This window comes from Rhinolophus sinicus, linkage group LG11, assembly GCF_036562045.2.
Source record: "Rhinolophus sinicus isolate RSC01 linkage group LG11, ASM3656204v1, whole genome shotgun sequence".
Lineage (NCBI taxonomy): Eukaryota > Metazoa > Chordata > Mammalia > Chiroptera > Rhinolophidae > Rhinolophus > Rhinolophus sinicus.
Window position 1 is genome coordinate 8,984,259 of NC_133760.1, and position 27,836 is coordinate 9,012,094.

The following is a 27,836-nucleotide window of genomic DNA, read 5'->3' on the forward strand; positions in this document are numbered from 1 at the left end:
GGGGCGTCTCCCGAGTCCAGAAGAAACAAGAACCCCGCGACTCAAAAACTCATCTTTATTGGGAAGACTGAAAAAACAACCAACCCCACCTTCATGGGGATGGAGGGCTGGGGATCTGCACCCTCGTCCCATATGTACACTCTTCAGAATCCTCCGGGAGAAGGTGTCCCCAATTGTGGGGGCTGAGGCAGCTTTAACAAGCTAGTGCACGGGAGCCAAATCCCTTTTCCCCTCCGGACTGTTTTCTCATTTGCAAAACAGGCTCAGGGGAAATCGGTGCCGCGCAGCTTCTCGCCGGTGCTGAAAACGTCCGATTCAGGATGAGAAGGTCGGGAGATCTGACCAAAGATGGTCCAAGGGGATGGGGGTGCTGGACATCCTGGTTGGGTTCGCACGGCCCTTTTCACCTTCCTCCCCACCCAGAGCTTCTCCTTCTCACCGCGGAGGCTACGTGGCCTCAGGCCCTGGGGACAGGAGGCCGCCCCCAAAGCCCGCCTCGCGGTACTGGTTGGGGAACATGTTGCTGCCCACAAGGCTGGCAGTGCCCCCGTCCCCGGGGTTGGGAGACTGATATGAGTCCAGTGTCAGCGGCTCGGGGCCGGGAGGCTCCCCGACCGTGGCTCCTGCTACCCCGTTGCCCGGGACAGCGCTGGCGAGTGGCGGCGCTGGGGGCAGCATGTCCAGCATGGTGAAGAGTGTGGGGGCCGTGGTTTCATAGGGAAAGCCGTCGTCCAGGATGTCCGGGCCGCCAGGGGGCTCCAGGCCGGGCAGGGACACGGTGCCGGGGAAGAAGTCTGTGTCTGGCAGCAAGGCTGATGGTGGGAGGAACGGGCCTGCAGATATGAGGAGAGAAGGAAGTATGGTGGTGGGCTTTAGGGTCAACTTCTAGCCAGGTGCTAACTCGAATGTCCAGCCCCATGCTAAATGCATTATCAGCGTGGCCTTTAATCCTAAGGAGAACCAGGGCTGAAACCATGTTCCTGCAGTGCTGGGGAGTTTTCCCCACGAATGAGGAAGAAAAGGCTCAAAAGCCCTCTCTCCCCCCCCCCAATATAGAGACAACCCAAAAAGTGAAATCTCCACTTTATGGGAGACCTGGGAGAAGTCATCAGTCCCCAAATTGGAAGGTAAAATGGTAAGTGTGATTATAGGAGAGTCTTTCTTTTTGAGACAAGACAAACCTCACCAGCAAAGGCTGATTATGCTTATCTCAAAAAGAGATACAGGGGGCTGGCACAGTGGCTCAGGCGGTTGGAGCTCCATGCTCCTAACTCCAAAGGCTGCCGGTTTGATTCTCACATGGGCCAGTGGGCTCTCAACCACAAGCTTGCTGGTTCAACTCCCACATGGACCAGTGGGCTCTCAACCACAAGGTTGCCGGTTCAACTCCTCGAGTCCTGAAAGGGATGGTGGGCTCCGCCCCCTGCAACTAAGATTGAACAAGGCACCTTGAGCTGAGCTGCCGCTGAGCTCCCGGATGGCTCAGTTGGTTGGAGTAGGGGCTCTCAACCACAAGGTCGGGGGGTGGGAGATGAGGGTAAGGGGGATCGAATATATGGTGATGGAAGGAGAACTGACTCTGGGTGATGAACACACAATGGGATTTATAGATGATGTAATACAGAATTGTACACCTGAAATCTATGTAATTTTACTAACAATTGTCACCTCAATAAATTTAATAAAAAAAAAAAAAAAAACCACAAGGTTGCCTGTTCGACTCCCGCAAGGGATGGTGGGTTGTGCCCCCTGCAACTAGAAACGGCAACTGGACCTGGAGCTGAGCTGCACCCTCCACAACTAAGATTGAAAGGACAACAACTTGACTTGGAAAAAAGGCCTGAAAGTACACACTGTTCCCCAATAAAGTCCTGTTCCCCTTCCCCAATAAAATCTTTAAAAAAAAAAAAAAAGAGAGAGAGAGAGAGAGAGATACAGGGTTTCTGGGACTCTAGTTCCCAGACTCCCTTGCAGCTTGATGTGGTCATGTGACTAAGTTCTGATGGCTGGAATGTGGGCATGATGGCTGGAGCTGCGGCAGCCATATTGGACCATGAGATAGAAACTGTGAGTTGAAAAAGGCAGTCACTTGGTACTATGATGATCATGCAGCCAACAAACCATTCCTGGGCCACCTACCTCTGGGCTGTGTTTATGTGAGAGGAGAAATAAAGTTCTGTTCTGTTGAAGCCCCTGTTATTTTGGGGTTTGCTGTGAATACAGTTAAACATGATCATAACAAATGCAGTGGCATTCCTGATTTCTGGCAAGTTCCTAACATATGGGCACTAACTCTGTGCCAGCACTATGCTAAACAACTGTCACATCACCTCAATAAATTCTAGAAAGGACCCTGAGAGGTAGGGTTTCCATCTGATATGACAGATGAGTAAACAGGCGCAAAGACACCACACAGTGACTAAATTGTGGCCTCAGAATTCAAACCGAGTCTGATTCCAGAGAGCATGCTCCTAACCATTACCCAATAGTGCCAGGGCAGTTTTGCCCCAAGGCTGAGAGAGTGGGCCTTACACATTGGTAAACTGGAGTGATGAGGGGAAGTAGATGAATGGCCCTTGGCTGATGAGGAAGGGCTTCAGAGATTGGGGATTGAAGGCTGATGAAGTGGGCTAGGATTGGTGGTTGCTAGGGGCAGAACTGCTGGGCATTCATTGGTTACCAGTTACAGTGGGGTGGGGGGCAACAGGTGGTACTTGCATCCTCCAGGGTGGAACTGGCTAGAGTGGTCCAGGCTGGGCAGACTGAGTGGTTTGGTGGCTGGCTGGGAGCTGGGTGCCCTGGGGCAGTGGGCGTGTTGAGGACAACATTCCCAGAGCTAGTGGCAAGCCTCTGATGGCAATCAGATAGGGTTGGAGTTCATGGGAACAGGAGGCTGGCATGAGTTGAGGTAAAGGCAGGGGTAGAAGAGGCCAGAGGGTGGTTGGGCTGGAGACAGGATTTGAATTCAAGGTTGGCTGGCTCTGACAACCACCCCCGTTTATCCATGTACACTCCCTGCTACCTGTTTCACACCCATCATCATAAATCTGTACAGACTCCCAGATGCAACTCCCTGCTCCACCTGGAAGTAACTATGACCTCAGACAAGAGACACACCTCTCTGGGCCTCAGTTTCTTCACCAGTAAAACGGGGGCTGATAGGATGACAGCACCCACCTTGTAGGGTGATTGTACAGATCAAATGAGAAAATACACACAGAGCACTTATGGGCCTGTCATACAGTGTCTGTAAAATAAATGCATTAAATTTTAAAAGGCTAACAAGGTAGGTATGTGGTGAGACTTCAGGGGCACCTTAGGTTCAGAGAGGTGGAGCAACTTGGAGAAGGTCACACAGTAAGTAAATGGCCCAGTGGAGATCAGAACCTCCTGACTGTCCAGAACCGCTATTCCCATTTTATGTTGCTGGCTAAGTGGTGCATCACGGGCCTTGTGGGAGCTCTTGTGCAGCCTGAAGAGGCCCGAAAGGCAGGGCTGTAGTTCACCCTTGGCTCACCCCAGGGCACACAGCTGGGACCCACCTGAGCTGTGGCTGGGCAGGAAGTGGTCCAGAAAGGCCGGCTTTTTCCTCCGCCGCTTGCTCTCGATGCCGTGGGGATCTGAGGGAAGGCAGAGATGAGGACCCCTGGAATCCCAACAGCCCCTCCTCCCCAGCCTGGTGCAGGGCCGGGCAGTGGGGTCAGTCATCCCCTCCCAGGGGAAGGGGCAGAAGGGACACACCAGAGCTGTTCAGCTCCCCAAGGACATCAGGCATCCCCCGTTTCCGCTTCTTGTCCACGCCGTAGCTGTCTGTTCAGGAGATATCAGGGACAAAGTAATCCATCAATAAAAACGATTGAGAATGAATTTTAGAGACCATTTAAACTTGAGGAGTGGTTCCAGTTCTTGGCCAACCAACTCCAATAGCTGTCCACATCTTAATCGGAATGAAACCCAAATCCACTTCTAGCCATACTTTGTTGTTCCTAGAATACCCTAGGCACCATCCTGCCTCAGGGCCTTTGTACCTGCTGTTCTAACTGCTTAACACATTCTTCCCCAACTCCCATCTCTTCCCTGGAGAACTACTTAGTCATCCTTTCATCCTCGGCTAAGCCGTCCCCTCCTCCAGGAAGCCCTCCCTGACCCCTAAGATTGGGTCATACGCCCCCTCTATGCAATCTGAATCCCCTGAGCAATTCCATCCCAGTCCTGCCCACTCTTGTTGCCACTATATGGGAATGGGTCTGTCCACCCACAGGACTATGAGAATCATGAGGGCAGGGCTGGGACTATTTGGTCACCCCTGTGGCCCAGCATTACCCAGCACAGGGCCAGGTATGAGCAGACACGATGAGGGGAAGAATGATTAAATCCTCCCAAAATACCTTGAGGTGGGTACTATTGTTAATTCCATTTTGCACAGGAGGAGACTGAGGTTCCGTGAGGCCTAGATCACACAGCCAGTAAGTAGCAGAGTTGGGATTTGAACCCCAGTCTGTGCAGCTCTGAGCCTGCATTCTACTTCTGCCTTTTCCCCTTTCCCCTCAGGGTCGCCCCAAGCAAGGCCAAAGACTTGGTCTTCGGGGTCGTGGGTCACCCTGGCTTGCTGTGGTTACCATGGTCCCGAGGCAGGTACGTGAAGGGCAGAGGCTCACTGCAGACCCCGTCGGTGAGCCGCTGCAGGAAGACGTTGACTGTCACAGGTTCAACAATCTCCAGGTCCTCGTAGGGCGGTGTCTTGAAGACGATGGCAATCTGGCGGTGCACATCGGCTTGGGAGAAGTCAGCCCGGCCTTCCCAGGAGGCCCTGCTGAACACCACCGATATATCCTCTGCAGGAAAGTGGGGACATCAGCTGAGCCAGGACACTGGCCCACCAGGCCCCCAACTCACTCAGTCTCCCCCAAAATCGATATTAATATTCCTAAGAATAAAACGAATCATAGTGACAGCTAACTTTCTGTTGAACACCTACTATATACCAGTCACTAAGTGTTTTATGAATTTTTATATTACCTCATTATATATTAAGCCAAAAGACAGGTAGAATTAATATTCCCACCACATCAGGGGGCCCCAAGACCACCGTCAGATTCAGTGATTCATGAAAAGGACTCACAGGACTCAGTATATAGTCACACTCAGCTCTCATTTATTACAGCAAAAAGATACGAAGCACACTCAGGAAAGGGAAAAGGTGCCTGGGGCGAAAGCCAAAGGAAACCAGGCTCAAGCTTCTAAGAGTCCTCTCCGAGTGGAGTCACATAGGACACACCAATTCCCCCCAGAAACAAACTGTGACAACACACACAACATGCTGTCTATCAAAGAAGCTCCTTAGAGACTCAGAGCCCAGGGTTTTTTATTGGGGGCTGATCACCTAAGCACCCTCTGCCTGGCACATACCAAAATTCCAGACTCACAGAAGCTAAGCCAGTGTTCCACACAAACCGGATTGCTCATACAAACAGTGTAGGCACAGTGAGCCACTCTTATCAGTCAGGGCCTGCTGGGAACCCTCTCAAAATACAAATTCCCAGAAGTCAGCCAAGGGCCAACCTTGTGTAAACAGGCCTTTCAAAGGGTAACAGTCTCAGATCTGCTATGTTAACTCTTTTCTACACAACCACTTTAAAGATGGGAAAACCGAGGCATGGATAGGTTAAGACACTTACTCAAGGTCACACAGCTGGTAGGAAATAGTCAGAATTCAGTATACTACTCCGCCTGCTACTTCTTTTTTCTTGTTTTATTGCATTGCCTCTCTCATCATGCTCACACCACATACTGAGGCTTTATATGTGTCAGACACACATAGATTGCCTCTAAGTCACACAATAACCCTACGAAGTAGGTACTTTTAGGAGCCCCATTATATAGAGGAGGAAACAAAAGCACAGAGAGGTAAAGTCACTTGTCTAAGGTCACACAGCCAGCAAGTGGTAGAGCCAAGATGGGAATCCATGCAGACTAGAGTTCTTCACTAGCAGCTCTGCAAGGGCTTGGAGAAGTTATGTGATATCTCTAGGCCTAATTTCCTTATCCTACCAGAAAAAACCCACAGTACCTATTTCACAGGATTTAGGAGGATTAACTCCATGGAAGGGGCTTAGCCCAGGGCTTAGGGTATAATAGGTGCTCAGTCCATGTTAAGTACCGGTGTTCCTATTAGCATTATGCAGAGGACTCGCTCCAGGCCTGGCACTCAGAAAACCTTCAATTAGTGCCAATTCTTTGTAGTGTACGTACTTCTTATGTAATTGGGATCCGGGGTCATCCTACCAGTGACACATTTTAGGGATGAGGAAATGGAGGCGCAGGTGGGGAAGTCAACTACTTGCGATCAACCAGTGAAGGAAGGATGGACCAGGACTCACACCTGCCTCCAGTCATTCACTCACGCCTGGAACGGTTACCTGCCCCCCCCCCCCCGAAGTCCCAGCCCCCTAACAATCTCCATGGCCTTCCTCAGATCTCAGCTCACATGTCCCCACCTCTGGGAAGCCTTCCCAGATGCCTGGACCATGACTCGTCTTCGGTTGTTCAATTTCAGCAGTTTATCTTCTTCCCTCAGCATTATCCACGTTGATCATTTGTATCTCTTTCCTTACCTCCCACTGAACTGAGAGCCCTGTGAGGGTAGGGCGGGGGCCTGTCTGCCACTGCTGCTGTCCCAGCACTGCCCAGCACAGGGCACGGCACAGAGGAGCCACCCAAGAACCATCTGCTCATTCATTCAACATTTTATAAGACCCTCCCACTCCTGGGTATATACCCAAAGAATTAAAGACAGTGTTCAAACAAAAACTTGTGCACAAATGTACATAGCAGCATTAGTCACAATAGGAAAGACATAAACTACCTAAATGCTCAACAACAGACGAATGAATAAACAGAATGTGGTCTCTCCATACAATGGCATAGTACTCAGCCGTACAAAGGAACGAAGCTACAGCAGGGATGAACCTTGGAAACATCGTGCTGAGTGAAAGAAGCCAGACACAAAGGACACATATTGTAGGATTCCATTCATATGAAATGAGACTAGACAAATCCACAGAGACAGAAAGCAGATTAGTGGTTGCTAGGGGCTGGAGGGGGAGGGAACAGGGAGTGACTACTCAGCGGGTACGGGGTTTCTTTCTAAGATGATGAAATTGTTTTGGAACTAGATAGTGGTGGAGGCACAACATTGTGAATATACTAAATACCACTGAACTGTACACTTTAAAATGCTTAAAATGGTTTTTTGGTTGTTTTTTTTTTTAAAAAAAGAGTGAACCTTGTAGCCAAGGTTTTTCTCCTGAGAATCTCACGTGTGCTTGGTCGTCGACTGTGGTGCTTCTGAGGACCCAGCAGTTCATCAAGACAATGCCAGGTCCTGCCCTGATGACCCAGTGAGGGAGACAGACCTTAAGTATATAATTACACAACCTGGGGCTGTGGCAGGTTCTCCCACTTTCCTCCCCTCTTGCTGCCCTCTTACCCCATTGGCCTCACTGTTCCTCCAAAAACCAGACCTGCTTCTGCCTCAGGGCCTTTGCACTTGCTGTTCCCTCTGCTGGAACACTCTTCCCCAGACAGCCACACAGATCCTTCATGGCTTCAATGCCATCTCCTGAGAGTGGTCCTTCATGGTCCCCCTAAGTAAAACTGTGCCCCACAACCCCTCCAGCCATTCTTCTCTATCTCCTTTCTCAGTATAATTTTTCTCCAAATACTACCTTTTCACCATCTTCCTGAAATTTTTTTCAACACTCTATTATAATTTTTCCTCCCAGAAGAAATGATGAACAACAAAGACTGCTTGGATTCAAATCCTGTCTCTTCCTGCCTAGCTGTGTGACCTTGAGCAAGTTACTTAACCTTTCTGTGCCTCAGTTTCCTCATCAGTAAAATGTGTATTATAATAATAGGCTCTTCCTCATAGAACTCTGAGGTGATTAGATGATCTAATGAATGATGCGTGCAACGTGCTTACAACAGAGCTCGACATATAGTAAGAGCAAGATAAATTAGCTCTTTATTACTGTTGGTGGTGATGTTATTTAAAATAGAGTAACATGATAGAAAACGCAAAGGATGCAGAAAAGATATACACAGTAAAAGGGAAGGCTCCTTCCTGCCTTTTCTGCAGATAGGCAATCCTGAGTGGAAGTTTTCTTTTTTAAACGCTATGTGAAGAAAGACCATTTGAGCAGACGTGAGTGACATGGAGATGTTTCTCCTGTCCTCTGCTTTCTTCCTCCACAGACCTTATCACAATCATCATAAAGCGTTGATTTGTGCAACTCCACCATTTTAGTATCAGAGTCTCCCAGACAGTGAGCTTATGATGGTAAGGCCTGCCTGGCATTGAGCGTGGGCCAGCACGGATGGCCCTCCATCTTTGTATGTGAATGAGCGAGTGAGTGACGCAGTGAGCGAATGAACCAGTCGGCTCTGTCTGACTCCAAAACCAGAGTTTCAGATCCTTCTACTCCATTGCCTCTGTTAGCCAGCTCCGGCTCACCCGCTCACCCTCCTGGGCTCCCTGGCTACCCCCTCAAGTTGCCAGACCCCCCTTTGCCCGCTTGCTGCCCCTGGCCCCTCACCTTTCTGCACCTTGTCACATAGCAGGTAGAGCTCCTCGCCACCCGTACATGGCCCGCTCTCCTTGTTAATTCGGCAAATCCGCAGTTCGGACGTGTTTGTGGACTCTGGGAAGGAGCAAGAGGAAGAAGGAGTAAGAGGGAGAAGAGAATTCAGTCATCAAATCCCTACCAGGTGCCCCGTGGGTGCCCACCAGGGCTGTGGGGAGGTGGGAAATGGAGATGCCAGGGGGCCTGACCCTCATGGAACCCGTGGTCTGGGTGGTAAAAGAAGATGCTCAGACAAGAAGGGTTAATGGACAATCACAAGTCCTCATGCTGAGGTTGGTGAGTGTCTGGCCAAAAGGGAGCCCCTCAGACCCCAGGGAGGGTGGGCAAGGGCAAGGGTCAGAGACAATTCTCAGATGGAGGTTAATGGCCTGAAATCTGTAGTGGACACCTATTGTTTTGCCCATCTAGCAGTTCTGGCCCTTCTTCTGTTAACAGGCCCCCAATTTTCTCCCGAGGGACTATCCTCCCATCTAAGTCACGGGTTTGATTGGGTGGGGCTGAGACCACTCCCTAGCTCAGCATTGATCATGGGCCCCAGACCCAGCCAATGAGACTATCACCTCCTTCTGACCACAGCTGATTGGTCAGAGAGGAGCACATGACCAAAACCAGGCCCATGAGAGACAGCCCTGAGACTTTGAGCAAAAACATTGGTTAAGAGCAGCTCTCTTTGGGAGTGGGGGAGAGGTGCTAAGCTGGTCGCACACAGTCATGTTGCTCCTGCCTGGGAGGGCACTGCCAAGAATGACTCTAACATGGAGGATACGTAGCTGAGGGACGGAAAGAGACAGATCCCCAATGACATCTCTGAGGACCTGGATGCAGCCAGACCCGGAGCGCTGTGCTACCTCTGGATTCTTTTAGTTACTGGAATAAACAAATTCTTTTTTTCTCTTTCAGCCCATCTGAGTTGGGATTCTATCACTTGCATCCATAAAAGCTTTGACTGAAATAGTATCCTTCCCCATTTTGATGCTGTGGTATTCACTGTAGGCTTGCTAAAACCTACCAGCCATTCCCAATCCCCTCTTCCACACCTGCACTCCTCTATAAAGGATAAGAAACCTAAATACTTGCTTTCCCAGACTCCCCTGCAACTAGGGGGTGGCCATGGGACCAAGTTCTGGTCAATGAGATATAAGCAGAAGTCTCCCAGGGGCACTATGGGGAATACATTATTTTGTCTATCAAAGAGAGAACTACTACTACTCATGCTGCCTGTTCCCTAGGACTGCCTAGTACAGCTGTACAGGTTGTACATTCTACAACACTAGGAGGCCTGTTGCCATTGGCTACATAGTAAATGCTGACCCCTGGAATTGGGCAGTGTACCGCCTGCACACCATACATGGTGACAGTGCCCATCATGCCTTGAATATAGACGTGATGTCTGGAGCTGTGGCAGCCAGCTCATGACTATGAGGGAAAAACAAAGAGAAGCACAGAGCTGCTGAACCGGTGCCCCGATACTGCTGAGCAGCTGAATCCACAGGAACAGACTTCACAAGTGAGACATATAAAAATAAAGGATTCACTATTAGTTTGTGCCCTTGCATGTGGGGCTTTCTGGTCCCTGCAGCCAAGGACAATCTATGGACACAAAACCCTGACTCACTCTTGTCATAGACGGGCTCAGAGAGCACGGGGTCCATCTGGCGCATCTGTCCCTGCTGGTCCCTGTAAGAGGCCTGGAAGCAGATCCTCACAACGTTCATATCCACCTCCTGGTGGTTCTTCAGGGACCCCGCTGTGGGAGACAAGAGGGAAAGCTGAGTGAGGTGTGGGTGGAGAGCCTGGTGGGGGGACGGGACAGAGAAGGGCTAGGCTGGAGGAGATGGTGGGGCCCTGAGAAGGTGAGGAGATGGGGCAGGCAGAGGGGAGAGGGGTTTGGGGAACAAGATGATCAGGCTGGGCACAGAGACTCACCATTGTAGGGGTCAATGCCGAGCTGGATTTTCCGCTCAATGGCGGCCTCGATCTCCTTCTTCCTCACACACTGGATGCCCAGGTTGTTAAAGCTGCGTGGGGGGAGAGAAGGGGATAAAGGAGGTACTCACAAGGGGGCAGGTGTGGCCCTAACGCACAGGAGGGCTCCAGCAGATGCTGCCTCAGGGCTCACAGACTCGGGACTGAGGTGTCCCGGGCCCAAGGGTCCCAGCTTTGGGGGGGTGTCTGAGGTTTGAAGCTCTCAGGGGTGTCAAGGATCCTTGAGAGAACCTAGGAACACCCCTTATCTTTTCCACATGACAACACTGACCAACTTCATTTGTAAGAAAACTACCAATTAAACACCAATGCAATGCCAATTTTTTTTTAACTCATCCAAACAGCAAAGATTAAAACATTTGCTAATACCCCCTGCTGGTGTGGTTGTGGAGAATCAGGTGCTCTCACCCATTGCTGTTGGGGCTGTAAAGTGCTCCAGCAATTACACATTAGAGGATGATCTGGCAGTATTCATTCATTCCACAAATATTTTCTGAGCACTATTGTGTGCCAGGCATGTGCTAGGCGCTGGGGGATACAGCAGGGAACAAAGAGACTAAATGTATAAATCACTAAAAGTATACATGTATACCCTTGGAGCCAGCAATTTCATTTCTAGGAATTTACCCTAGAGAAGAAATGATCTACACAGAAAGCCATTCACTGCAGCACAGTTAGTCATAGAGCCTTAGGAGATGGGAACCATTGTAGGTGCCTGTGAATAGGGGACTTGTTCAAGTATGCCACTGTGTACACCCACACATCGGAATATGATGCAGCCAGTAAAAAGGATAGGGCAGCTCTAAATGTTCTGATAGGAACGATCTCCGAGATGTACTTACTGGAACACAAAAATGTGATGCAAGTGTCTGCTACCATTTATAAGGGGAGAAAAAAATAATTATGCATAAACAATATATCTATGCATAGCATATTTTTAATTGCCTCCAAGAAGGGGCACTGGTACCTGGAAGACCAAAGAAGGAAGGACATTTATTTTTCACTGCCCACCCTTTCTGAACCTTTTAATTTTTTTTGTATTAAAAACATGTACATGACAAAGTGAGAGAAAGAATGGGCCTTGCAGTTAAGTCAGGTCTGGAGTCAAATCCCAGCTCTGCCATTGGCTACCTGCATGTCTTCACCTCTCAGAGCCTCAGTTTCCTCTACAAAATGGGGATAACTATAATGTGTGAATGTGTGTGGGGCAGGGCTCCAGGCCTGGGGAAGACCCCCACCACCCCCAAGCCTCAGTTTCCCCATCTAGGAAATGCAACAGGGAGAGTCTGGCTAAGCTGCCCCCTGCCCTAAGGTTCTCCAGGGTGATGCTCAGCCTTTCAGAATCGCCATGACCAAGGGGAGGGGTGGGTACCTGTGCCGGGGGCTGACGTGAGGCCGGAGCCGCACCCTGCAGACGCCGTCAGTGCAGTCTTTCCCCACGAGGCTGTGGGGGTGGACTCGGTGAGGCCAGTCCTTCCACACCAGGCAAGCGGTCACCTCCACCTCCCGCAGCCCTCCACAGTCCCGGAGCTGCAGGAAAACAGGTGCTCTTTTGGGGGTCCCATCGCAGATACCTGCACCCATCCAAACTCCCTGTGGCCTCCCTGGGTAGCTCCCCACCCTTCTCCCCCCAGGATGATGTTAGGTATTTGCCTAAGACCCCTCTGAGATCCTAAACCTGGGGCTTCCAACCTGTGGCCTGAGGGCCTTATAACGTAACGGCTGCCCCATGGAGGTGCTTCCTTTGGCCACTCAGACTTTTACAAATTGGAGGCACACAGGGTCTCCAAGCAGGGCCAACAGATAACCTGCTAGCGACCAGGGGAGAAAGGTGCCTTTACAGCGGAGAGAGCTGGTGGACACCACTAACCAGGTGATCGATGTCAGCTTCACCAGTACTGGACCTAAGTGACTCAGGCACCCCCATGGCTGGGAAGGACTCAACATCACTGCTGTGACAGCCCCCCAGCAGGGCATCGTCTGAATTTAACAGTGAGGAAACACCAGAAAAACCCAAATTGTGGGTCAAAAATATCAGTGTCCTAAAAAACAATTAAAAGATGGGCATCATATTTTTAGTTACGGGAAAACAAATAATGTGTTTTGATCTGGTTGGTAATTCCACAGTTTATATGTATGTAAAAATTCATAGAGCTGTAAGAGTTGCTCTTAATATATATGTATATATGAAGATAAAGTATAACTTAATATATAGTTAATATAAATTTAATAAAATATTAAATTTATATTAACTTTATATTCAAAGTTAATTTAATTATTAAAATATAAACTGAATTGAATAATTACAATTAAATTTAAATTTTCAAAATTAAAAGTTTACATTTACTAATTATAATTGTAATATAAATTTTATTTTAAGATCAAATATAACTTAAATATAATTCAATTTTTAAAAAAGGAGAGACTAAAGAGACATGACTACCAAATGTAACATATGATCTTGATCAGATCCTGGATTGAGGGGGAAGAAACAACTATAAAACATATTTTTGGGACGACTGGGAAATCTAAGTACGGACTCTATATTAGATGATATTATGGAATTGTTAATTTTCCTAGGGGTACCAACGGTATTGTAGCCGTGCAGGAGCTTATTCTTAGGAGATGCACACTGAAGCATCTAGAAGTGGCATGATATCTACAAATCAATTGCAGATGGTTCAGCAAAAACAACAGGTGCATTTGTGTGTGGGCACATGTGTGTTTGTGTGTGAGTGGAGAGAGAGCGACAGATGAGGCATAATGTCAACCGGTAAATATAGGTGAAGGGTACACAGGTAGGTGCTTACTCTACTATTCTTTTAATTTTTCTATTGATTAAAATTTTTCACCCAAACTCATCAAAATGTGTACATTAAGGGTGACTGGTTAGCTCAGTTGGTTAGAGAGGTGGTGTTAATAACAACAAGGTGGCGGGTTCGATCCCCGCATTGGCCACTGTGAGCTATGCAACCCTTAAAAAAACAAAGACACAACCCTATCTCAAAATGTATACATTAAATATGCATAACTTTTGTATATCAATTATACCTCAATGAAACTTTAAAAAACTAGAAAACAGTAAGAAAAATTTTTTTTTAATAAATGCTGGGAAAAATTTGGAGCCTACATTTAAAAGGTATGAGAGACATGTTATTCTAGATTTCCAGATTCATCTTTTTAAAAAAAGGAAATTGTGGCAACCGGGGCTGAATTCCTGTTCAGCAGCCACAGGCGGCGGCGGATAAAAACCAGCCCCTTTACACGATGGGCCCAGACCCACGCGGCGACTTGGCTTTCTTGGGTTACCCTCTGGGATCCTGCTCTGAACTTCAAAAGCCGGTGCCTATGAAATAATGGACCAGTGCGGTTCAGTGGGGGTAATACTGCCCTCTAGCGGACGTTCGGGATACTGGGGGCGATTTGGGTTGACACTGAGACGAGGACCCTCAGAACGCAGTAGATGCGGCCAGAGATGCTACACAGCCTACCCACCAAGGACAGTCCCACACAAGTCCTGCAAGACTTCTGAACGTCCCGTCGACACTCATGTCAGTGACAAACCTGTTGAAAACGATCACAGTCCAGAACCTAGCACTGTTTTACATATATAGTATTTTTTCCCATAATTTAAAATATGCTGAATTTGCAAGGATTATAGCCATCATGTTAACTGAAAGAAAACTGGATGTTGTCTAGACTGAGAATTGTGTGACACTTCAGTAAATCCCATCACTAACAGCAACTCTGGGTGTGTAGCATTTAAGTCACCAACTCCACCAGGCTAGGTGAGGCTGCATTCATGGCCACTGTATTAATGAAGTCAAAAGCAATTCTCACCTTCATTATGGTTCCCTGGGGTTGTGCCTGAGCATTTACATACTGAAAAAAAGTGCTTATTATGCTGTATTATTTTCCTTTTATTTCTCCTTCATACTAAATTTAGGGCATTATGGATTCTGGGGACGATTGTGAGAAGTCGGTATGATTATCTGTACATTTCATTGAGTCGATAGGATTAAAACCATGTATTTAACCAGCTCTTTGTAATATTAGGAGATTCTGAAGCGCTCAGGGTCAACACTCTCAGAATTCATGAAGACACAGGCCTGAAAGCTTTTCATCTTTGAGATGTCACACAAGACGATGGACACATTATACCTTTGAGTAAACCAAACCTGGAACAAAATCTATGCTCTACCACTGGCCATCTGTGTGATAAACCTCTCTGGACTTATTGTCCTTAACTATAAGATGGGTATCATTAAGTACCTGGCAAATAGGAGCATTTAGTAAATGGCAGTAATTATCAGAGTAAACTTGCTGTGTGCCCCTGAGCAAGTAACACACCCTCTCTGAGCCTCTGTTTCCTCCTCTAAAAGATGGAGATGAGAAACCTGAATCCAGATTCAGAAACAGGTCATCCCCTATTATTGGGCCTTTTCTGTTAACTCTCTGAAATCAAAACGAACACCGAGCCAAAATAACTGCCTGAGAAGACTTAGAAATAAAAGGCTGAGGAAAACACAGCCTACAACAATCACCCCACAGATAACTGACTAATTACAAAGGGAAAGCTGTACCTTTACAAAGGAGAGGCCTGGTGGTCACACGTTATGGGCTGAATTGTGTGTCCCCCAGATTTATATTTAAATCCCTAACCCCCAGTATCTCAGAATGTGACTGTATTTGGAGACAGATCCTTTAAAGAGGTGATTAAGTTAAAATGACACCATTAGGGTGGGCCCTAGTCCAATCTGCCTGGTGTCCTTATAAGGAGAGGTAATTTGGACACACAAAGAGATACCAGACAAGTGTGACATAGAGGAAAGACCATGTGAGGACACAGCGAGAAGGGGTCCACCTGCAAGCCAGGGAGAAAGGCATCAGAGGAAACCAACCTTGCTGACACCTCAGTCTTGGACGTCTAGCCTCCAGAACTGTGAGACAATCAATCTCTGTTGTTCGAGCCACCCAGTCTGTGACATTTTGTTATGGCCGCCTGAGCCACCTAATACACTACCTTAACCACGGGACCCGACTCAGCATCACATACCAGAGCAAACAGCCACCCCAGGTCCTTTGATGGGAGACACTGAGAAGGCCACAGCATCACCACTGGGGTATTCCCGCCAAAATGAATAATCTGATCTAATCTGGAAACAGCCAACAAACCCAGAATGTGGGACGTTCCACAAAACATCCGTCCTGTTTTCCACAAATGACCACATCTCGAAACAGAAAGATAGACTGAGAAACTGACCCAGATCAAAGGGCAGCAAAGCCAGCTGCCTTAGTCCAGTCATGCCCATATAATAAGATACCATCAACTGGGTGGCTGATAAACAACAGAAATTTCTCACAGTTCTGGAGGCTGAAAGTCCAAGAGCAAGATGCCAGCATGGTTGGGTTCTGGTGAGAGTTCTCTTCTGGGGTGCAGACTGCCAATTCCTCCCTGTGTCCTCACATAGTCTGAGGGGCAAGTAAGCTCTGTGGGGTCTCTTTATAAGAGCACACATCCCATTTACGGGGGCTCCACCCTCATGATCTAATCACCCCCAAAAGCTTCACCTCCTAATACCACACACTGGGGGTTGGGATTGCAACATATGAATTTGGGGGAGTGTAGGGGGGACACAAACATTCAGACCATAGCAAGACCTGACAACTAAACGCAACATGTGATCCTGGACTGGGTATTAAACAAGCAAACAACAGCCATAAAGGATATTTTGGGGACAACTGGAATAATTAGAATATGGACTTAATATTAGCTAATAGACTTGTACAAATATTAAGTTGCTAGAGTGTAATAATGGGATTTAGACTCTATAGGTCCTACATGTAGGAATATGTCCTTGTTCTTGAGAGATACACGCTGAAACATTTTGGGTGAAGTATTATCATATCTCCGACTCACTTTCCAATCTCTATAAATGTCTATGTAAAGATAGAGAGACACACACATAAAACCAATGCGGTAAAAGGAGGATGGGTGTTCATAGTGCTATTCTTGTCTATTTTATGTAAGTTTATAAATTTTCCAAAAGAAAAAGTGGAGGCATGAAGTTGAAAAAATCTCCTATCAAATGGAAAAAACAGGCAAAATGCTTAAAGATAGATAAGGGGCCATGATTGCCTGTCAATGCACCACACTTGCCCCATGCCTGAAAATCCAGTGACTGGGAATACACATTTCAAAGGACATCATCCTTTTAACCAGCATGTCTGGCTGACTATAGGCTGCTTTTGGCCACAATACCTGGAGCCAAATCAAACACAACTATAACAATCTAGCTGTGTAAAGGGAGCAGCAGCCAGTGCTACCATAGTGTCTTGGGGGCCGGAGCTTCATCCCCATTTTACAGACGAAGAAACTGAGGCCAAGAGAAGCACTGGACTTGCTTCAATTCACACAGCTGGTGAGTGGCAGAGCCAGGACTCAAACTCAAGTATTCCTGACCCTAAAATCCCAACTTGTTAGGGAAGGACAGGGTTGCTCTGCTAATCCCCCAAATAAAGCCAGGAGTACAAATCCCACGAAGGGAGAGGAAGGCAGGAGACCTCACACGAGGGAGTTCAGACCTGCTGCAAGACTCAGGGGAGGCATCCCTGCGGTGAGCTGAGGCCTCATGGGTGAGTAGGAGGTGACCAGGGTGCAGGAGAAAAGCACGCCAGGCAGGAGGAACAGCATGGGAAAGGCTAGGTAGATGGAAGGTGGCGAGTGTGGAGGGCCTGGTGGGAAATGGGCAGCAGGAGCCAGACAATGAGAGATCTTGGAAGCCTAGGAAGGAGCTTGGGCTTCCTCCTGAGGGCACTGGGGAGCCAAGGGAGGGTTCTGAGCAGGGGAGAGGAGCAGATGGGTAATTTAACAGGACCCCTCTGGCTGCCTTGTGGTGGGAGGAGTCTGGGAGCTGGTGACCAGGGAGGAGGCTGGATATCAGGGGAAAGCTGGGGCTAGGATCTGGGGCAGTGGAATAGTTAGTACACAATTCAGATTCACTAAACATTTGGGCAAAGATCCAGAAGCACATGAAGGCTCCGTATTGGGGAGGAGCAAGGAACCAGGCCTCTCTGGCACCGCTGGGAGAAACAGTCGTGGATACAACCCAGGGAGGGCAATTTGACAATATCTATCCAATTACCTTTGACCAGCAATTCCACTTCCAGAACTTATTTGAGTGACACACATGAAGGAAATAATAGATGAACTGAGTTGTTCTCTACAGCCCTGCTTGTAGTGGTGGGAAACAATCTAAATGCCCACCAATAGGAGACTGAACAATAAATTACCACATGTCCACACAACAGGATACCATGGTAAAGAGAATAAAGCAGCTTCACACAATCTGATGTGAGCTGAGCTCCAAGATCTATTCTTAAACTTAAAAACTTATTCTTAAATTAAAAAATGTCCCAATAAACCCATTGTAAGTGAAAATATCATTAAGTTGAAAATGTATTTAATACACCTAACCTTCACAGTTTAGCTTGGCCTACCTTAAATGTGCTCAGAACACTTACATTTAGCCTACAATTGGGCAAAATCATCTAACAGAAAGCCTGTTCACATGTTGAATATCTCATGTAATTTATTATGCGTACAGCTTTCGCATTATTATAAAGTCAAAAACATCGTAAGTCGAACCAGATGGTAAGTCTGGGACCATCTGTATATATGTTTTGCTCCTCTCTGTGTACAAAGAGGGGGATAGTATATGTATGTATATACTTGCCTATATGATCATGAAATACTTCTGGAAGGATACTGCTAACAATGGTTACCTCTAGGGGAGAACCAGCCCACAGGTTCTGGGTAATTTTTGTTCATTTTAACTTAATTCAAATTCTGTTAATATGAATCTTTACATTTTTGAACATTTTAACCACATCATATGATTCAAAAATTTAAAACAAAATAAAGATGCATATAGTTTAAAAATCTTACCTGTACCTTATCCATTAAACACTCCTCCCCAAAAGTAATTCTATTAATTTAGTCTATTAATTTTTTAATAGAATTAAAAATTAATTCTAAAATTAATTCTATTCAAAAATTAATTCAAAAATTAATTCTATTAATTTTTGTCTTTCCTTCCAGAGTTTCTTTATGTACGTATTCGCAAATACAAATATGAAGTGTTATTTTTCCCTCTTTTAACACAATAGTATAATATTCCAAGCAGGGTTCTGCGCCTCAGTTTGGACGGGGAGGATTATTAGTGTGTCCTGGAGAAACTTCCACATCAGTACCCAAGGGAGTCTTCATTTAAAAATTTTTCTGTATTAACTATAGTTATTTACACTTATCTGCACACATACACAGATATATTTGTTACATCTGCATAGACTTCTGATGTGTGGATGTTTACTGATTAGTTGACCAGTCTCTTACTGATTAACATTCAAGTTTCCAAGTCTTTTCTATATAAACCAGGCTGCAGTGGATAACCTTGGACCTCCCTCTTTGAGCCCAGATGCAGGCATAGCTACATGATAAATTCCTAGAAGTGGATCGGCCCAGCCTAAGCGTGATGATGATGATGATGATGATGATATTAGTAGCTCATCTCTATTGAGCACTTAACAGTTGGAGGTCCTTAGCATATATAATTAACTCATTCACTCCTGCCAACAACCCCAGCTGGTCGGTTATTATTATTATCCCATTTTGCAGAGGAGGAAACTGAGACAAAAAGGGACTGAGTAACCTGTCCAAGGCTGCACAGCTAACAAACAGCCGAACAGGGATTCGAAAGCAGGCAGTCTGATTCTTAAGACCTCGCTTGTGAACCAGGAAGCTACCCTGCCTTAACAGGCAATGATAATTTGGGTCAATACTGCCAAATTGCCGGGAAGAAGGCTTTTCTTTGAGAGCTCTTTTGAATTTGAGGCTAAGTGATAGTATTACCAGCTCCAACAACAGCAACAGTAATAATAATAACCACCATCAAATACATTAATAAATACATGCATGTGAATCTTGGGGGTGGGGGAAGCGCGAGCCCCACGGGCCGCGGGCCTCACCTCGATGGCGGGCAGCGTCTTGCTGGACTCAGTGCTTCTCTCCCCGAGGATGCTGCCGGCCGAGCGGCCCTCGCACTCGTAGCGGAAGCGCATGCCGCGCTGCTTGGGTTGCTCGGTGATGACCAGATGCGGCCTCGGCCCGGACCCCGGGGCCGGGGCCCCAAGCCGGCCCAGGGGGCAGCCCCAGGGCGGCGGTGTGACCGGGGGCGCCGCGGGGCCCAGGGTAACGGTACTCAGGGAGGCCGCCCCGCGAGACACCAGGCGCGGCAGCCCTTCGCCCAGGCCCGGCGGCGCCCCCTCCAGGCCGAAGCCGTTCTCCTTGATGTACTCGTCGATGATCTCTGTGAGAGCAGCAAAAAACGGGAGTAAGGCCGGTTATAAAAGAAAAGGCTTGGAGACCCCAGACCCGTGCCGTTCTTGCCTTGTCCAATCCATTCATTTCAATCTAGACATTTCTTGTGGGCCGAATGCAGGGGCGTCAGCTCCGAACACAAAAAAGCCCTTGCCGTGCTTCTCGCAAACAGCACCCCCTAGTTCTTGAGGCCAGAAACCCGGGGGGAGAGGGGAGCGGTCTGGTTTCCCTCCTGCACCCTCACGTCCCCTCGGCTCCGTAATAGCACCACCAACCACCAAATGCTCAATCTGGAAGAGTGTGCATCTGTATTAGCTGCTCATGAACCTACGTCTACAAGTCCCGTCTGTGACTTTCTTCTGCCTCTATCTCAAGTGTATATTGACATTCCCATCGCTTCTCTCCGTCCCCACTGCCTCCACCGTGGTCTGCCCTCCCTGACTTCCATCTGAACCTCTGCCCCTGCTCCAGTCTGTCCCCTGCATGCAGCCAGAGGGATCTCATGTCAGACCCTGTCCAGCAACTGGCAGAAGCCTCCAGCGCCTTCCATCTCCCTTGGAGTCAAAGTGAACACCGTTTCCATATAAAACCAACCCTCCCCAAGCTCCATTCATCTCAGAAATAAAACAAAAACAAAACCCCCACCGCACCTGATCTTGGCCACAGAGCCTGTGTGCACTGGCCCCTGCTGTCCTGGGCCCGCCACCGTCCCTCTTACCCTGATCCAGTCTTTTTTCTGTTGCTGGCGCTCTTCAGGGTGCTGTACTTGCTCCCCCGGCTGCCTGTTCCATGCTTCCCCCTTTTCACACCCTGCTGGCCCTTTCTCATCCTCCCATCTGAGCAGAAATGTCACCTCTTCAGAAAGGCCCCATCTGATGTCTTCCTCAAGCCATCTCTCCCTCTTTCTTTTTATTTCCTTCCCAGCCTTTAGCCCTTATTCCTTTTCCTACTGTCTCCCCCACTAGAATGTCAGCTCTAGGAGGGCAGGGACTTTGTTTGGTCTGTGGCTGAATGCTCAGTGCCTGGCAGGTGGCAGGTGCTCAAAACAATTCATTGCAGGAATGAACATTAGTAGTAATAGCGACACTAAAGGCAGATGACATACCATGTTTCCCCAAAAATAAGACCTAGCTGGACAATCAGCTCTAATGTGTCTCTTGGAGCAAAAATTAATATAAGACCCAGTCTTATTTTACTATAAAACCCGGTCTCATATAATTAAATAAGACCCGGTTTTATACTAATTTAAGACCGGGTCTTATATTAATTTTTGCTCTAAGAGCAAATAAGACCTAGTCGGACAATCAGCTCTAATGTGTTGTTTGGAGCAAAAATTAATGTAAGACCCGGTCTTAGTTTACTATAAAACCCGGTCTTATATAATACAATAACGGGTCTTATATTGTATTATACAATAACGGGTCTTATAGTAAACTAAGACCGGGTCTTATATTAATTTTTGCTCCAATCGATGCATTAGAGCTGATTGTCGGGCTCTTATTTTCGGGGAAACAGGGTATGTGGAATCTTGCTAAGTGTCATGCATTGCTAATATCTTAGGAACATGACTTTGTTAAAATCCCCCAACAGTCCTGGAAGTCACACTGACCCTCTCCCCAACCCCCCAACAAGGAAAACCAAGCTCGCTGTCTGTCAGCATTTGGACTCCCCAGCCTCCCCTCAAACCTGCCATGTGATACTCACCCAATTCATCTGTGGAAGGAAGAGAGAGAGAAAGAGAAAGGTGAGGTCCAGTAAGTGATCAAGACTTTTATCTTTTAAGACAGATTCCCCACCCATATCCCATCTGGGTACCCTCCCCCCTCCGACATCCGACATCCTGGAAAACTGGGCGCTGACTGCCTGGGGTGCCAAATCCTAGCACCCATCTCCCCCTCTGGGGCTACCCTCCCTTTAACTCTCAATAGTGGGGTTCCAGGGTCAGGGTCCCCTCAAATGCCTACCAAAAAACATTTAGGCTAGGGATTATAAAGTGTTGAGAATTTGAGGAAAAGCCAAGGGTCTTATTACCAGGGGAAAAATGAACCCAAGATTCTAAACAAAATGCAGGGGTGTTCCCTCCCTACAGCCCACCCAGAGGTCACTGGCTGGTGTCTGAAGATCCCAGGAAGCCAATCCTCCACCTCCAGGCAGCTGCCCACTCTGCATCTAGCCCTGTCCCCCGTCGGTGTCCACCCACCATCCTGGATTTGTCCCCGCTTCCTGAGGAGGGAGTAACCGTAATGCTGGGGAAGCCCTGATCACCTCTTCAGGAAAGCTCAGACCTAAAGGGGCTGTGGAGAAACCAAAACCAACCTCCCTTCATGCCACAGACAGGACAAGGGGAAACCTAGAGGGAGCGAGCCTGGAGTCACACAGCAAGGGAGGGCAAGCCAGTCCCAGACGCCCCACCTAGGGTTGCCCGCGCTGGCGCTGGCCTCAGACACCGACCAGCGCCGCTGCCAGACCTGTCCTCCTCCTCCACTCTCAGGGAGTGGCTCCTGACAGCCAGACCTTTGCTCGTTGGAAAACAGTATTCCTGCACCCCTTATCTCATGCGATCTGTGAAGTCAACAGGGTGGGGAAGACACCCTCACTTGGTAGATGGGGACACTGAGGCTGGGAGAGAGGAAGGGACATGCTGTAGATCACTAGCAGGGCCAATTTCAAGTCACTTCAACTTGGAAAACCCTTCTTAGGCAATCTGTGCTGGATGACCTGGGGACCCAAAGACAGGTTAGACTTTGGGCCCTCAAGGAGTTCCACCTACGACGTAGGGAGAAACTGAGGCCTGGGCAGCAGTGGCCAGAGCTTTGGACTGCCTCAGTTCAAATTCTGGCTCTGCTACTTGCTAGCTGTATGGCCTTGAGCCCATTATGTAACCTGTTTGTGCCTTGGTTTCTTCATCTATAAAATGGACACAATAATAAAGCCTGCCTCGTTGGGCTGCTGTGAAAATTAAATGAGCTAATACTATACGGGAAGCACTAGAACTGCTGCAATAGTAGATGCTACACAAATGCTGGCTGCTCTTAAAGAAGATGTTGGGGGACATTATTTTATGGACTTCCCCTCTCAAGGCCTCAGCTGGTATGACTATAAAATGGGCATGTTGGAAGATGTGGTTTCAGAGCACGGAGTGTGGAGTCACACAGATGTAGGTTTGAATCCCAGCTGTCACTCACTGGCTGTGTGGCCTGGCGCATGTTGCTTAACCTCGCTCAGCTTCCTTCTCTATAAAATGAAGTCTGAGCTCCTATTTCAGGCATTAACGTGAGAATTCAGGATCACACAGGAAAATTGCTTAGCACAGGGTGTGACCACTTTAGGTCTTCCATAAAGCTTAGCTAATATCAGTATCTAAAATCCTCTTTCAGCCAGGAAATATTGGGAACTTCCTCTCCTTATTCAGAGCTCAGCTCAAATAACACCTCGCACTCCACCTCCCAACCTCCCACGCAGACTTGCTGCCATCCAGGAGCAGCCAGGGCAGGCCACGCTTGAGGAGATGTGAGAGCAGAAAGCTAGCTGTCTTTCCTGCCTCAGGGCCTTTGTACAGGTTGGTCTCTGCCAGAATGCTCTTCTTCCAGTTCTCTGCATGGCCTCCTCCTCTTCTTTCAGTTCCCTGCCCAAATGTCACCTCCTAGATAGGTCTTCCCTGACCACTGTACCCCAGGTAGCCCCCAGAATCCCCACTGCAGTCACTTACAGTTAGATGTTTTGTTTTATCATTTATATGGGATGATTGGGATTTTACATTACTTTACGTTACAGTGATTCATATCTGTCTCCTCTAGTAAGTACCACAGAGTGGGGAACATGTCTGCCCCATCCCCACTGTACACCCAGGGCCCAGTATGTATCTGGCCCAACAAAATGAGAGAAATTTTCCCTCCCACTCTATCTAAGCAGGCCTCCCATCCCCACCCTGCTAAGTGATGTTATTGACCCCAAGATTTCTTTATAGCCTTTATCACATTTTATAATTTAATTATTAGTTTATTGTTTACATGTCTGCCTCCACATCTAGGTAAGGAACCCCATGAGGGCAGAGTCAAGGCTGTCTTAGTCACTGATGAGTCCCCAGCACTGCCCAGCACCAGGCCAGGTGCAGAACAGGTACTCAATAAATATTTATTGAATGGATGACATCAGAAATTAATCTCAATTGAAACCAAAGATCTAGGTCTCAGACCAGAAAAGTCTCAGCCTTGTTCCTGCCCAGAACCAGTGCTTGAGAAGTACCTGTCCCAAATACCACCTCCCACCTTTCAACACCCCCCCAACTCACAGACCTGTGAGAGAACCCACAGAGCCTCCTCCACAGCCAGGCCAGCACTTCTAGGGGCCATCCCAAGATTCTACCTCCAGAGAGAGGCTCAGACGCAGCCTTCTGGGGCCACTGAGTTTTCATGTGGACTCACCCCTAACCCTCCAAATCTCAGCACATTTATAAGAGAGAGGATGTTGTCATTTGGCCATGATTCTGCATTTCTTTGGGCAGCACTGAATTTTGGATGGCACAGGCTGAGGGACTGTATAACTAGTGGTTCTCAGCATTTCTTGGTAAGTTGTTAGAAATGCAAACTCTCAGAACCCATCATAGACCTATCGAATCAGAAACTCTGGAGATGGGGCCCAGCAATCTGTTTTAACAAGCTCTCGAGGTGACTCCGATGCACACAAAGGTTTAAGAACCACTGTTACAGACTGCCTAATAATAATAGTTATTATTACTGTATTATATTATTATTATACCGCTAACAGTTAACATTTATTGAGCTGTGTGCCAGACACTGCTTTGAAAATTTACCTGTATCAGCTCATTGAATCCTCTGGATCCCCTAAAAGGGAGGTGCTGATATTATGCCCATCTTACAGATGAGGAACACTGAAGCCCAGAGAGGGGAAATGACTTGTAGGCATTCACACAGTGAGGGGGAGGGGGTGGCACCAGAATGTAAATCCCAGCCCCAAAGCCAGAGATGGAGAGTTTTACTACCACGGTGAATCTCTATAGAGGACTCCCCTTAGAATGTGAATAGGTGCTTAGTTTTATCCAGCGCCTAATTACCTGGGAGGTAGGGGCATCTGGAACCCCCATCTCAACCAGCAGGGAGGGACACCGTCAAGGAAGCTCAGGTGGATCTCGGTGAAACCCCCAGACAGAGGCCTGTCCAATGGAGTCCCCCCTTCCCCGTCCTGAGTGTGCAGGTGGGCAGGAACTGTGGAGGGCTGCTCACCTGTGGTCCTGGAAACGGCCAGAGAGAGCGAAGACAGGTCCGTGGGCCCTGCAGGGAGGGAGGCAAGTCTCAGGAGATGATGGGGATCCCACATAATCTCTCAACCCTACCCCCTTCCTCCCCTGGTACTGTGCCTTTGTCGCCCAAAGAGTCTGGCCTTCCCTCCTTACCTAACTCGTGGACTGGTCCCCTTGTTTTTGTCACTCACCCCACCCTTCATCACACTCAGTCCCCGCTCCTTCATTACCTAAAGGTCGGACCCGGAGAAGCCCTTCTCAACTTGTTAGGAAAGCCACCGTCCCCTTCATTCTTTTGGGGTCAGACCCTATCCCTTCACTTTTTCAGTGTCAAGCCTGTCCCTTTCTCCTCTCAGACCACTACTCTCCGAGGCAAACCCCACCCACTCTTTCTTCTCTGAGCCAGACCCCGCCCTTCTTCCAGAACAGGCCCTCCCTCTTCTCTCCACCAGTCAGGCCCCGCCCCTTCTCTCTTTAGGAGTCTGCCCTCGCCCCCTACTTTCGCCCAGGCCCTGCCCCTTACTCTGAGTAGGAAACTGCTTCCTTCTTGGAGTCAGGCCCCGCCCCTCATGTGAGCCAAGCCCCTCCTTTTTTGCCCTCTCAGAGTCTGGCCGGGTCCCTACCCCTCAGAAGCAGCTCCCAGCCCCACCCCTCCCGGAGTCGGGCCCCGCCCCCTTATTTGCCTCAGGGTCAGGCCCCGCCCCCTCCTCACTCTGTAGTGGGACGCCTCTCTCTTACCTTGCATCGGACCCCGTCACCATCCTCTGCCTCCTTCCTTCCCTCTAATACAGTGTCCCCAAAACCCTCACACTCTCCCCGCAAAACCCCTAGACTCCTGTAGGAACCCCCAGACTAGTCCGGGTCCCCCAGAACCCTCGCATCTCCAGTCCCGCCACAGACTCCTCTCCTGAACTCCAGCCTGGCCCCGCTTACCCAAGGCCCCCAGCTCCGGCGCAGTGGACGGTCTGGCGACGCGGCGACTCGGCATGGCTCGACCAGTGGGGACGGACGGCCCAGAGGCCGGCCCAGACCAAAACACACACGAGGGCAGGCCGGTGGCCAGGCAGCACAGTCCAGCGGACGATTGCGGGTCGGGCGACCGGCGCAGGGGCTGGGGCCGCAAGCCGGGCAGGACGCGCGGCGCCCGGGGCTGCGGGGGGCCGCGGGCCGGGCCGGGCGAGCGGCGGGCGGGGGCGGGGCAGCGGAATTCCCCGGCGCCGCGGGCCTGCGGGCTCATTGGCTTGCACCCTGTCGTGACGTCACGCAAGGGGAACGGGAAAACCCCCACGCGTCACGTGATTGCGGGGGCGGGGCCGGCCGGGAAGAGGAGGCTGGGCTCTCGGGAGGGGCCTGCGCTGCTGGCCATAGAGCTCTGGCGGAGACAACTAAGGCTTGCTTAGGGCCACTCACGCCTACCTACGGATCAAGTCGGGGAAACTGAGGCCCGCACACAGGTCCGCCAGCGGAACTTGAACCTGTTGTTTCTCTGGCTGGAAGGGAAGCTTCGGGATCAGAGGTTGCCAGGTCTCTACAACCGTCATTGATAATAATGATCTTTACGAAGCCTCCATGGTTTCTCTGCACCTCGTTTACAACTGTAAATTGGGAGTGAAGATACTTAAACGTTTAAAGCTAGACTGTTAGTTCTGGGATATGTCTGTTTTGTTCCTTGCTGTATCCCCTGCTCCTGGCACAGCGCCTGCAGAGTAGGTTCCCAGTAAATGTTTACTGAATGAATGGATGGATGTGTTATTCCTCCCCAACAACCCCTTCAAGTTTCCTAACAGCCCAGAGCATTTGAAGATCCAAGGCTCAGCAACTGAGTCTGGGAATGATAACAGTGTAGCCCCAAAGTACATACTGAGCTGTGTGCCTGACCCCTGAGCAAAGAGTTTACCTGGGAGCCTCACAGATGCTTCAGACCTTGCGGTAACATCAGAAGCATGTGATAGAATTAGGATTCTTTCAGAGAGGAGACCGAGGCTCAAGAAGGGGCAGCCATTTGGTTAGATCATATTTCTAAAGCTTTCCATCCTTGAGAATGAGTGGTCATTAGGTTCCAACTTGGATGTGAGGCAACCTCAGGTCACAGAGTGCTGTCTGCTCATGTGTAAAATTTGAGCTTTCCTCTTCTCTCCATGGCCCACACAGACTCATTGATTCATTGGATATACACTTTACTTAGAGTACTTGCTCTTTGCCAGAGACTGCACTGGGCACTGGGGCACAGCACTCACCAAGCCAGGCCTGGTACCTCCTCCTGGGAGGCAGAATAGTGTACAGCAGCAGTTCTGAAAGTGTGGCCCCCCCAGCCCTTCAGGTGATGTGGATATAAGCTCAAGTTAGAGAACTACTGCTAGACAACACAATATCAAGCAAATGTTTTAAAAACTGCAAAGGGCCAGATAGCAAATATGTTGTTATGCTTTAGGCTTTGAGGACCAGACGGTCTCAGTGCTCAACTCTGCCATAGCACAAAACTAGCCAGACAGTACAGAAACAATGAGCGTGGCTGTGTTCCTATGAAATATTACAGATACTGACATTTGAATTTTGTGTAATTTTC

The 27,836-nt window shown here is 48.7% G+C and overlaps 1 protein-coding gene across 1 annotated transcript; it reads right to left on the reverse strand.

Moving 5' to 3' along the window:
- Positions 1-41: 41 nt before the first annotated feature.
- Positions 42-26,522, reverse strand: RELB (RELB proto-oncogene, NF-kB subunit). Its single transcript, XM_074314162.1, has 11 exons — positions 26,204-26,522; positions 25,254-25,301; positions 19,659-19,999; positions 12,004-12,161; positions 10,572-10,663; positions 10,261-10,392; positions 8,598-8,702; positions 4,620-4,835; positions 3,742-3,810; positions 3,543-3,620; positions 42-833 (listed from the first exon to the last, which is right to left on the reverse strand). The coding sequence occupies exons 1-11, from the start codon at positions 26,505-26,507 to the stop codon at positions 448-450; spliced, it is 1,929 nt and encodes a 642-aa protein (XP_074170263.1). The 5' UTR covers positions 26,508-26,522; the 3' UTR covers positions 42-447.
- Positions 26,523-27,836: the final 1,314 nt, after the last annotated feature.